This window comes from Oncorhynchus mykiss, chromosome 31 (genome assembly GCF_013265735.2).
Source record: "Oncorhynchus mykiss isolate Arlee chromosome 31, USDA_OmykA_1.1, whole genome shotgun sequence".
NCBI lineage: Eukaryota > Metazoa > Chordata > Actinopteri > Salmoniformes > Salmonidae > Oncorhynchus > Oncorhynchus mykiss.
The window spans coordinates 25,576,249-25,587,835 of NC_050571.1; the positions used below are offsets into that span (position 1 = coordinate 25,576,249).

The window sequence follows — 11,587 nt, forward strand, 5'->3', positions numbered from 1 at the left end:
CACTCTTCTGTGTTTGTTTTTATTGACAAATTGTTTAAATTAAATGACTTTATCAGGTTATCAGGCTGTAACCAGCTGCTTGACTTGGACTGAAATAGGTGCCGGTGTTTGGCCGAAAATCTCCCCCCTGCCAGAATTCTCCATTTTCGGCACAACACCAGTACTCAGCTCCGGTCCGGTGAGCTCCTGCCCAAGTCAAGCACTGGCAGAAACACGAAAAAAATTGAAATAACTCAAGGGGTGTGATTACTTTCTGAAGCACTGTACATTTGTGAACACCCTGCCAGAATTCTCAATGGGGGAAATATTTGTTTTCTCACCCATCTACACCGAATACCCCATAATGAGTGAAAACACGTTTTTAGAAATATTTGCACATTTATTGAAAATGAAATACAGAAATATCTCATTGACATAAGTATTCACACACCTAAATCAATACTTTGTAGAAGCACCTTTGGCAGCAATTACAGCCAGTGGTGATTCTAGCATGTAAAAAAATATATATATATTGGGGGATGCATGCCAGCAAAGCCGCTACACAACACAACACTAAACACATTAATTGCACTATAACGGTGACAAACGGTGCCCTCAAACTGTTAGGGCCTACATAAAGCTGTCCCAACAGCAAAGTCCCAACACCTTACCTCTGCTACATCTGGCTATCAGCGGAGGCTTGTCTGCCACCGAAACAATTCATTTAGTCTCATTTACTGCCTTTAAAAAACATAGCTGATATGGCTGACTTGCTTAAAAAATGTAGTTTCTACTGACAATTGAGATGTACAAACTATGGCATAAGGGGACGACTAGCGTATAAGAGGCAATCCGTCATTTCAATTAAGATATTAATGAGCGAGCTAGGACGGACGTGGGCCGTTGTTACAATGTTCTCCCAGTACACCAAGTGATAAAGGGGGCATTTAAGCAGACAATGAAAGCTCTTACAATATTCGATGATTACATTTCTCTAAAACAGGATATAGGCTACATGTGCATCACCAAGTCAGAACAGTAGGCGAAATTTAGATGAGAAAATATACCAAATTATTAGGGTGAGGCTTATGGGCTGCTAACAGTTTACTATGCAACATACACTTAACATTACTTTCTTAGCTACAATATACATATCTCTCTGGCATATTACATCATTTATGCAGCAGCATACAATACATTTTTGGACTTACTTTATTAGGAAGGGGCACATTTTGTCATCAAACTGTCATCGAAGTCTGACATTCTCTGGATTTATTGCGCTTTCAAGACTGTGAATTTGTGAATTTGGGGAAAAAACAAGGTCCAATCATGATGAAGTCAGTGATCTTCAGGTCGTAGCTCTAGAAAGAGGCCTTAGTTCCCAATTTACTATTCCGAGTTAGAAGACCGTTCAAAACTTATTTGGTAGGGAAATGCTTGTATATTAGTGATTAGTGTTCCATTATTAAAGTGACCAGTGATTCCATGTCTATGTACATATGGCAGCAGCCTCTAGGGTACAGGGCTATTTAATAGTCTGCTGGCCTTGAGATAGAAGCTGTTTTGCAGTCGCTCGGTCCTCTCGGTATCTCTCCTCATCTTTATCTGTATGTTTTGTAGGTTGTTGTCCAGCTAATCTCGTCCAGCCGTCTGTCTTTCAAACAATTAAGATGGGGTAAAAGAGGATATTATCTTGTCAGGTCTGAGTGAAACCTAAAAATGAGGAGACATACTAGTCACCTGCTCCTGATAATCTTCACTTCAGCAGGTTTATGTAAAATCACCTACCAACAAAACGTGTTCTGATTGCTTGTGTTTGTGTATGCTACTCCCCCTAGTGGACATGTATAGTTATAGCCAGAAATGGTCCTTTAACTGATCGATGGGAAATTATCAATTATAATAACACATCAATAATACTGTACAGTAATCAGTGGCATCATGCCCATAGGGGGCACAAGGGCATGTGCCCCCTCAGATTCGTCCTGTTTAAAAAATAAATAAACAAAAAACTATACTATACACCAGTGTGGCAGTTGTACTAAACTTCTAAGGCTTAAAAGTTCTTAAATCATTTTTATTGACTAAATTGTTAACAATTGTAAAGAGGTATATTTTGATCAGTGAGTCTGAAGCTGGTTTGGGGTATTGCGAGTGTGAAGCTGAATGAAAAAAAAATCTAATTTTAAAGTACAGTGGATTGCGAAAGTATTCACCCCCGTTGGCATTTTTCCTATTTTGTTGCCTTACAACCTGGAATTAAAATCGATTTTTTGGGGGGTTTGTATCATTTGATTTACACAACATGCCTACCACTTTGAAGATGCAAATTTTTTTTATTGTATAACAAACAAGAAATAAGACAAAACTGCAAAACTTTAGTGTGCATAACTATTCATCCCCACAAAGTCAATACTTTGTAGAGCCACCTTTTGCAGCAATTACAGCTGCAAGTCTCTTGGGGTATGTTTCTATAAGCTTGGCACATCTAGCCACTGGGAGTTTTGCGCATTCTTCAAGGCAAAACTGCTCCAGCTCCTTCAAGTTGGATGGGTTCCGCTGGTGTACAGCAATCTTTAAGTCATACCACAGATTCTCAATTGGATCGAGGTCTGGGCTTTGGCTAGGCCATTCCAATATATTTAAATGTTTCCCCTTAGACCACTCGAGTGTTGCTTTAGCAGTATGCTTAGGGTCATTGTCCTGCTGGAAGATGATATGCAATGTTTTTTTTCTGGCCACTCTTCCGTAAAGCCCAGCTCTGTGGATTGTACGGCTTAAAGTGGTCCTATGGACAGATACTCCAATCTCCGCTGTGGAGCTTTGCAGCTCCTTCAGGGTTATCTTTGGTCTCTTTGTTGCCTCTCTGATTAATACCTGGTCCGTGAGTTTTGGTCGGCGGCCTTCTCTTGGCAGGTTTGTGAGATGTTGTATGACATCTTCTGCTAACATAGCTGGCAATTTCTTATGGTCATAAATATGGTACACTTAAATGTGAGTAATTGGTAACTGCATATGTAGAGTGTGTCAACGTAGGCGTTGTGAAATAAGTGGGAGGATCAATATATGTATGGCAGCCCTTTCAGCTAATTGGGCAGATTGATTGCCACTCAAGACCGTTTCGCATTTTAGCTAAGCCTAACCCTTTTCCTAACCTTAACCTGCTGCTAGGTTAGTTCTCCTAACTTTCCACTTTAATTCTTCTAACCTGCCACGTTACTTATTCTGACCAGCCACGTTGCTTTTGATAAGCCACTTAAGCAAACATTGACAGTTAGAGGAGTGATGTTCTTTACTGCTGCAATTACCTACTCAAGGTACTAGCTAGCTAGGCCAATTTGTCTCGCGACCAAGTCAACGGTTGTCACTAGTTAGCATAGCCACAAAGTCGTAACAATTAATGTAATCTAAAATCTTAATCTTAATTTAAAATGGGGCATAAAGTTAGGGTAAAAATCAGATTTTATTAGATACATTGTAGAAATAGGCGGAGTTTAGCCATAATTATGGCTAAAATCAGATTTTAGAAGATACATTTTAGAAATAGGCGGGGTTTAGCCATAATTATGACTTTGTTACTGTGGTAACTAGTGACGACCCAAGTGGTCAACGGTTAGGTTGACCACCATAACATCAAGTATCGAGAGCAGCACTCAGCAGGCCGCAGGTGAGCCACGCAAGCAAGTGCAAGAACGTTATGTCCAATTCGAGTCTGCAATGGGTATTTGAGCTCTTACTATGCGTAAATATATTGTCAATTAGCTAGCTGCTTTACTACAATGTTGGGGAATTAGTTCTAGAGTCAACACTAAAAAGTTGTCTAACGCTAATATTAACTATTAAAGCAAAGGTACCAAGCTACCTCTTAATATATTCCTCTTCCTACTGTATATATATATTTTTATTAGATGACTAGCTGACTTTTTTGATCACTCTGGGTTCATTTCATCATTGGGTGTAGCCTATTTTATTGGCTACCACCCCATAAACTCATCCTTGCAGAGATGGACAGCACACAGGACGGACCGGATATTGTCACCAAACCCATCATAATTCTGGGCACTGTTACCAGAGACAGAAGGTTTCTGCACTGGGTAGGCCAAGTGCTGAAGTTGAAGTGGCTGAAGAACAAGAGCCAAGAAGTGTGTTACCAAGTAGCAATTCCTATGGTTCATGAAGTTATTCTGACCTTTGACCAATAACATGACTGATGTTCACCCACCATCGATTTCTCAGGAGGTCAAAGTGATGATCGGGGAGCTGCTGCCCTCCTTCGCCTGTGGATGTGTGGAGAACAATGACTTCCTCTCCCTGCAGGAGATCCTGGAGAGGGTGAGGATTTCTTCACCACACACAAGACACCTTACACATTGTCTGAGAAACTCTCTCCCTCCACCTTCCTCTCGCAGATGGATGTGAACTGTGGGGACTACGACGGCACCACCCCCCTCCACAAGGCCTGTGAGAAGGGCAGGCTGGATATGGTCAAGTACCTGATGGGTAAAGGAGCCAGCACCCAGCTCAAAGACCGCTTTGGATACACACCGCTTCACCTGGCCATCAAGAACCGGTGCAGTGTGAAGAGGATTTGCTTTTGTGATATGAATACCAGCTGACTGACAAATAAGCATACAATGGTGTGTCTAGAATGACAAAGTAATCCATTGTCATTTTTCCTTCCAGGCACTTTGACATCATCCGCATCCTTCGTCTGAAAGGAGCCCCTCTGTCTTTGGAGCTTGTGAGGATCGGGCTGGAGCTGATCAAGTGAGTCTACATCTTATCTAGCTAGGCGTTTGGTCACAGCATATACATCTTATCTGTCAGTGTCTAAACAAAATGTTGTGCTAATCCTTAAATATGCACTATGCAGGAATTGCACCATCAATTCCTGGTTGCTAAAATTGTTCACCTAATTTCAGTTTGTGACAAAGTACAGCGTAGAGCATCGTTATACCATCTAAACTGCCTGTAAATATATTTTCCATGGCCAAAAACATTGTATTTCTGGCTGTTGTACAAAAAAGTAAAAGATGCTAAAACAAAAGTGTAGAAATAGCACAGAACAGATCTTAGACGTGCTGACAATGAGATCTATAATGAATTTCTTAATTGTCAGGTAGTTACATATTGCAGCTTGGTGATTGGATATTTTCACACTATCTAGTTTATTTTCAATTGTAGATTGTGGGTACATATCCATTTTGTGTTTTGATCAGGGTTGTCCAGAACAAGGACTACCAGCTGTTGCAAGCCTGGTACCTGTCTGGCGTGAACCTGGACCAGAGTGACTATAACGGCCGTACAGCTCTGCATATTGCAGTCAGACTGAGGGAGAGGACCATGGTGTCCAGGCTGCTGGAGTACGGAGCCACCCCTCTGGTACTGCCTTATCTGTAAATATGACAAGGGTTTGGCTGTTTATTACCAGTGACATGATAACTGCAGTCCTGGGACAGCACAATGACTTCATTAGCACTCAAATTGTTAATACCAATGTTTCCATTCCCAGTTCGCAATCTTTAAGTTTAACTCCCCCGAAACCCTATTTGCACACGTCAGGAGAGTGACATCTGGGGTTGGACTGCAGTGGACGAGGCCCAGAACAACCGGCCCAGCATCCTGAAGCTGTTCCACCCCTTCACTTAGCAGTTCCCTAAACAGGCCCAGAACAACCTGCTGCACCTGGCCAACAGGATGATCTGACCACTTCCAGTGTGCACCTCCCCAGGAAATTCATCCTTTTTAATCCAGCCAACAACCCTAGACAATCAAGTTCATTCAGTGTTATCATACAATGCTTTGCCTATTGATAAAGGATTATACTAACAATCCCTTTAAGTGTTTTGTACCCAACAGCATGACACTTTTACAAAGGCTTTGTTTTGCACTGTTTATTTCATTTACTCCAGAGAATAACTTGTACAACTGGATCTGTCATTAGGGAATGTCAACATGGAAGGGAGGGACCAGTAAAACCAGACAACCCAGCTCAATAATTTCCTGCTTTGTGTGCAGGTGACATTTCTCAAGGTTGTGTTGTGCTCCTTGCGTCTGCCGTGTTCTCTAGTTAGTAGACATAGTTGGCTGTGTGCAGGGACTGCATGGAAGCCTGGTCATCGCTGCTGACCGCTGTGTACTTTCCCTTGGAGGCCAAACCGTTGCTCTGAAATTAACATTTGTGATTTAGTAAGAGAAAAAAAGGGGGGAAAGTATGTGTTTCCAGCATGAAGCTTAGAGAGGAAGGAGACAATTTGAACCCAATTCATTTTAAGTAAAGAGGCCGCCACCATACAATAGCTTCCCAATGATGCACCTGTAAGTAAGTTGTCCACTCTACCCTAGAATAGCCCCACCATCTTACCTTGGCTCTGGAGGTGAAAGCGTCCTGTGCTGACTGCTTATTGGCGGCCTTGCCTTTCCAGGCGGCGAGGGCGGAGGCCTGGAGCGCACGGCCGTAGGAGAAGGAGAGCTTCCAAGGCCGGTGGAGGGACGTCTGGTTCATGGCGTTGAGGTTTTGGGTGGCCTCCTCTTCACTCTGACCTCCAGACAGGAAGGTGATGCCTGAGAGAGGGGGGGGTTAAGCAATTTGGTGGGGAGTTCATTTTAGCATCACCTGATCGTAACTAAATATACATGTTTTACTCCTTCAAATCCACCTAACCCGGGCTCACCGGGAACGGCGGCAGGAACGGTGCGTCTCAAGGCGGTGACGGTGGCCATGCCAACCTCCTGGGGGGTGAACTTCTTGGGGCAGGAGTGTCCAGCAGTGACCATGTTAGGCTTCAACAGGGTACCCTCCAGGTAGACGTGGTGGTCGTTTAGAGCCTTGTAGGTGGCTGCCAGGACCTGGTGAGAAGGATGGTTTAGAGGCATTCAGTTCAGCCATGTCAATTGGAGTGTGACTAAGAGATTTGGGGTGATAAGTTTAATTTAATGTTGTTAAAACAAGTCCAGCACTGGCTTTGTGAAAGAGAAATTGACAACTGAGAAATGTGATTCAAATAACAGTTGGTATTACCTGAAGGCCAACACAGATTTAGGTTATGAGCTCACCTTTTCAGTGACATACTGAGTGCGCAGCAGGTCATGGTCTCCGTCAGGCAAAATCTCTGGCTCCACGATGGGCACCAGGCCGTTCTGACGAGAGAAAAATAATTATCACGTGTACACACTTATGTAGACAAACCTTACCATTAAGGAATTTCTGATAATTTGTTCGTTTTTGTGAAGTCAGGTACAGCAGTAGTACTGTACATCTGACAGTTTCCCCTCTGGGACATTAAAGTTCACCCTATCCTAGGGTACAGGGCACTATAGTTTTAAAAGGGAGAAGTTATCATGGCATGCACACACCTGTTGGCAGATACTGGCGTATCTGGCGAGGACATTGGCATTCTCTGCGATGGCGAGGGCCGAGGGGCAGGCGTCGGAGATCTTGAGCACACACCTCCATTTGGCGAAGTCGCAACCGTCCTTCTTGTACTGAGCACAACGCTCAGAGAGTCCATCAAGACCTGATGAGAGAAGGATGATATTATACTGAACAAAATATAAAAAACACAACATGCAACAATTTCCAAGATTTAGAGTTCATAAGGAAATCAGTCAATTGAAAAATTCATTAGGCCCTAGTCTATGGATTTCACCTGTTTGGGAATACAGACATGCATCTGTTGATCAGATGCCATAAAAAAAAATTAAAGCTGGGGTGTGGATCAGAAAACCAGTCATTATCTGGTGTGACAACGATTTGCCTCATGTAGCGGGACACATCTCCGTCGCATGGAGTTGATCAGGCTGTTGATTTTGGCCTGTGATACATCACGCCTCTTCAATGGCTGTGCGAAGTTGTTGGATATTATCGGGAACTGGAATATCCGTCTACATGTCGATCCAGAGCATCCCAAACATGCTCAATGTCTGAGTATGCAGGCTATAGAAGAACTGGGACATTTTCAGCTTCCAGAAATTATGTCCAGTTCCTTGCAACATGGGTCTGAGCATTACCATGCTGAAACATGAGGTGATGGTGGCGGATAAAATGTCACAACAATGGGCCTCAGGATCGCTGTGCATTAATTTTGCTATCAATAAAATTAAATTGTGTTCGTTGTCCGTAGCTTTTGCCTGCCCATACCCCCACTATGGGGTACACTGTTCATAACGTTGACATCAGCAAAACCGCTCGCCAACACACATGGGTTGCAGTTGTGAGGCCGGTTGGACTTAATGCCAAATTCTCTAAAATTATGTTGGCAGTACCTTAAGGTAGAGAAATGATCCTTCAATTTTCTGGCAACAGCTCTGGGTGCACATTCCCTTAACTTGAGGCATCTGTGGCATTGTGTCGTGACAACTGCACATTTTAGAGTGGCCTTTTATTTTAACAAGGTGCACATGTGTAAATAGCATGCCTTTTAATCAGCTCCTTGATATGCCACACCTGTCAGGTGGATGGATTATCTTGGCAAAGGCGAAATGCTCACTAACAGTGAAGTAAACAAAATTTGAGAAACAAGCTGTGTACAGAATAGTTCTGAATCTTTCATTTCAGCTCATGAATCATGGGACCAAAACTTTACATGGTCCATTTATATTTTTGTTCAGTCTTTGCTTTCATAGTCATGCAATGCATTTTACTGTTGACGGTTTGCAATCCATCATGTCAAACGGATTCAATGTGGTCTTGGGAGATTTCAGGAACTGGTTTCAAAGTGTTTCAGATTTGACACAGGGCTTTATTAGAGTTGCAACAGAAATAAAGAGCGTAATCTTACCCTGTGTCGTAGTCTCTCCATCTGTTCCGTTCAGACCAGCTGTGCCTTTGTCCACCTAGAAAACAAATGTTCAAACTATAACCCCTTTCCCAGTAGTGTGTAATCATTAGTGTCACTATATGACATCCAATCTTGGTAAGTGAAGCCAGTAATTACTTGTTGGATGGATGGGCGTGTGGTCATAATTGTCTACACTCAACCAGTCTTATCAGTAGTATATGGGACGAGCATCCTTCATTACAACTGCAGCATAGCCTCAGGTCCTGTCCGAGTACTTCTGAAAATACATACTTCCTCCCTGTCCTGTTTTCACCAAGCAAACTGTCCCAGATCAAGAATGGCATTCAAAAAGGGACCGGACGTTGCTGGTCTTCTCACCTTAATGCCGACCACGATGCCCTTGTCCTTGATGACCTGGGGGAAGAGGACACCCTTGTCCGACATCTGGTACAGCGTCTCGTGGAAGAAGATGATTCCGCCAATGCAGTTGGGGTCAACCGCAGAGAATAAGAGGTCACGGAAAGTCCGACGGTTCTCCTCGTTGTTCTCCACGTTGATCTTCTGCAGGCGCTTACCCATTGTGCCTAGTCGGAGAAATTATGGGAAAGAATGTAAGAATGACAGATACCTGTAGCTTCTTAACGTCTCCCTCTAACACTCCCCCTTCAGGATGGCCAACACTGCTACTTTCTGAGAAAATACAACAGTAGCTTCCCACCTCGCCAAATCGCCCCACCACCCACTCATCCATCCATGCCCAGCGTTGCCTCCTCACCTGTGGACTCGTCTGCTGCTAGGATGCCCTTCCCTGGAGCCACAATCCTCTGGGCAATGTCAGAGAGCTCCTTCTTCTGCTCCGGAGAGAGGGATGGGAACTGGGTAGTCATCCTGTGGAGAAGAGAAAAGAGAACTCAGAACCGAATTCAATACATTAACCCAAATCCAGTTATGTACTCCAGTTAGTTCTGGTGGTTGTTAACGTGTTGCATAGTCTCAAACACTAACAGTACATGAACCACCAGGAGGACCCTTCCCCCTCCCCAACTCTGTCAATATTTGGCTTGTCTGCAGTTTGAACTTTAGTCTGAAAGCTAATAAGTTACCTTCCCCCTACATAGGACAAATAGGTTCATAGTTCACTATAGAAGTCAGTCAAATCATTCACACCATATAGATGGCAAAGAGCCATCAAATTTGATCAGATTCAGGAGGACTCAACATAAATATTTTTTAGAAGTTACACAATTCTGTGGCGTGTTTCACGCGCCATGCGTGCGCTCTCGAGTTACAGAAACTGTTTTCGATTAAAAAAGTCAACATATCAACCTTGAAGAAAAAAAAATTATCTGCACAAACGTGTACATTTGCCATTAAATATTTTGCCTACAACGCATAAAAAAATGGACTAGAAGTGAAGAGCATAGGCTGCAGAGGTCCGCATACCGCATGGAGCCTCAAACATTGCAAACATCTAAGATATTCTTGCAACATCGGGTTGAAACATTGCAATATTTCATTGCAATATTTAAGAGCCTCTATTTTAAGCGTTGTAGCCCAGAAACAGAAACTCGTTTTGCCATTTATGAGCCTTTTCATAGATAAGCAAATCGTGAAAATGATGCAAGTATGAAGCTGAAAGTAAAACTTACTTGAATATATGACAAAGTTAACACCAATTGCAGAAAACGAATAGACAAATTGCCTCTCCTGTCTCCCAGTAATTCGGAATAATTGAGAATAACGATTTTTCGAAACAAAGTGCTATTTATCGGGCGGGTGACGAACGCTGAGTGATGTGGCGCGGGCGTGCATCCCCACTGGAAATGCTATTGGTCGAGACATTTGGGGGGGGGGGGGGGGGGGGGGGCGTTTTTGTGTATAATGCATCTTTTGTGGACTTTGAGTTGTATCAGAACTTGAAAGTATTACTTCGAGGTAAAGGAACATCCCTCTGCAAATCCTTTGTTATACATAGCAGCATGCGTTGAGTGCATGATGATTGTGTGTGTGTGTGTGTGTGTGTGTGTGTGTGTGTGTGTGCTTGCCTACAGAGAAATGCAGGTAATATATATATATAATAGAAGAAGAAAAAATCACATGAGGAATAAATACACAATGAGCAATGATAGCTTGGCTATATAATGTTTCTTTTCAGGTTTTCATACTGTCTTGTGTCTTTCCTGCTGTTGTGTATGTGTGTCTGTAGTCTGTTGGTATGTCTGTCTGTACATCTCTCAGTAATATGTCTGGATATGTTGGTTTGTGAATGGGGTTATCATCAACAATAGATCGGTGTCAAATGACAGAATCCACATTATGAAATGAACATGTTACTTACTCCCCTGACTCTCAATGAATAGCTCATGTTTGTGTCTGTCTAGGTCGACACCTATTTGATATACTGCTCTGACAAGGTTCCTGTAGAATCATACGGTAGCCTACCACTTTACAGCCGTAAAGGTCAACTGATACTGAAGTGTACACATGTGTGCTAACCAAACTGTATAATGTATTGTTTTACTGGCTATAGACAGGAATAAACCTACATTCCTGTTCCGCCTCTATAGACATCATTCATAAAAGATGGAGATAATGGGACAAAACAACAAATGGGTGTGCCAATGGCATTGGGAGGGGGCGCTCTGCTACACAGTAGGGGCGTTGTGAATGACTGCATCAGACAAATGTATTTGAACCCCGGGTATGAGGTAAGCAGGGTGGAAAACTAACGCACAAGCTATTACAAATCAAGCTTACACAAGATGGACCATGGAACCGCCAACAATGGTGTCACAAACACTCTGGGTCAGAGTCCGTTCCCATCATCC

At 43.0% G+C, this 11,587-nt stretch overlaps 2 protein-coding genes across 2 annotated transcripts; one reads left to right on the forward strand and one right to left on the reverse strand.

The window, feature by feature from the left end:
* Positions 1-2,960: 2,960 nt before the first annotated feature.
* si:dkey-74k8.4 (L-asparaginase) lies at positions 2,961-5,960 on the forward strand. The gene is made up of 6 exons (XM_036970481.1): positions 2,961-4,121; positions 4,216-4,311; positions 4,389-4,549; positions 4,663-4,746; positions 5,199-5,361; positions 5,542-5,960. Exons 1-6 carry the CDS (start codon positions 3,984-3,986, stop codon positions 5,626-5,628), a joined length of 729 nt encoding a protein of 242 aa, XP_036826376.1. The 5' UTR covers positions 2,961-3,983; the 3' UTR covers positions 5,629-5,960.
* LOC110504840 (fructose-bisphosphate aldolase B) lies at positions 5,859-10,581 on the reverse strand. Its single transcript, XM_021583688.2, has 9 exons — positions 10,409-10,581; positions 9,535-9,647; positions 9,138-9,343; positions 8,760-8,814; positions 7,336-7,496; positions 7,036-7,119; positions 6,654-6,828; positions 6,344-6,543; positions 5,859-6,145 (listed from the first exon to the last, which is right to left on the reverse strand). The coding sequence occupies exons 2-9, from the start codon at positions 9,644-9,646 to the stop codon at positions 6,050-6,052; spliced, it is 1,089 nt and encodes a 362-aa protein (XP_021439363.1). The 5' UTR covers position 9,647; positions 10,409-10,581; the 3' UTR covers positions 5,859-6,049.
* Between the last annotated feature and the right edge of the window lie 1,006 nt (positions 10,582-11,587).

What these genes read in the sequence shown, in the direction of transcription:
- LOC110504840 (XM_021583688.2), bottom strand. Translation starts at nt 9,646, where the DNA reads ATGACTACCCAGTTCCCATCCCTCTCTCCGGAGCAGAAGAAGGAGCTC. An exon ending in GCATCGTGGTCGGCATTAAG is followed by an intron (nt 8,815 to 9,137) that starts GTGAGAAGACCA and finishes TTTGTTTTCTAG; the next exon opens with GTGGACAAAGGCACAGCTGG. An exon ending in CTCAGTATGTCACTGAAAAG is followed by an intron (nt 6,829 to 7,035) that starts GTGAGCTCATAA and finishes CCTTCTCACCAG; the next exon opens with GTCCTGGCAGCCACCTACAA.
- si:dkey-74k8.4 (XM_036970481.1), top strand. Translation starts at nt 3,984, where the DNA reads ATGGACAGCACACAGGACGGACCGGATATTGTCACCAAACCCATCATA. An exon ending in TGAAGAACAAGAGCCAAGAA is followed by an intron (nt 4,122 to 4,215) that starts GTGTGTTACCAA and finishes TCGATTTCTCAG; the next exon opens with GAGGTCAAAGTGATGATCGG. An exon ending in AGTACGGAGCCACCCCTCTG is followed by an intron (nt 5,362 to 5,541) that starts GTACTGCCTTAT and finishes TGCACACGTCAG; the next exon opens with GAGAGTGACATCTGGGGTTG.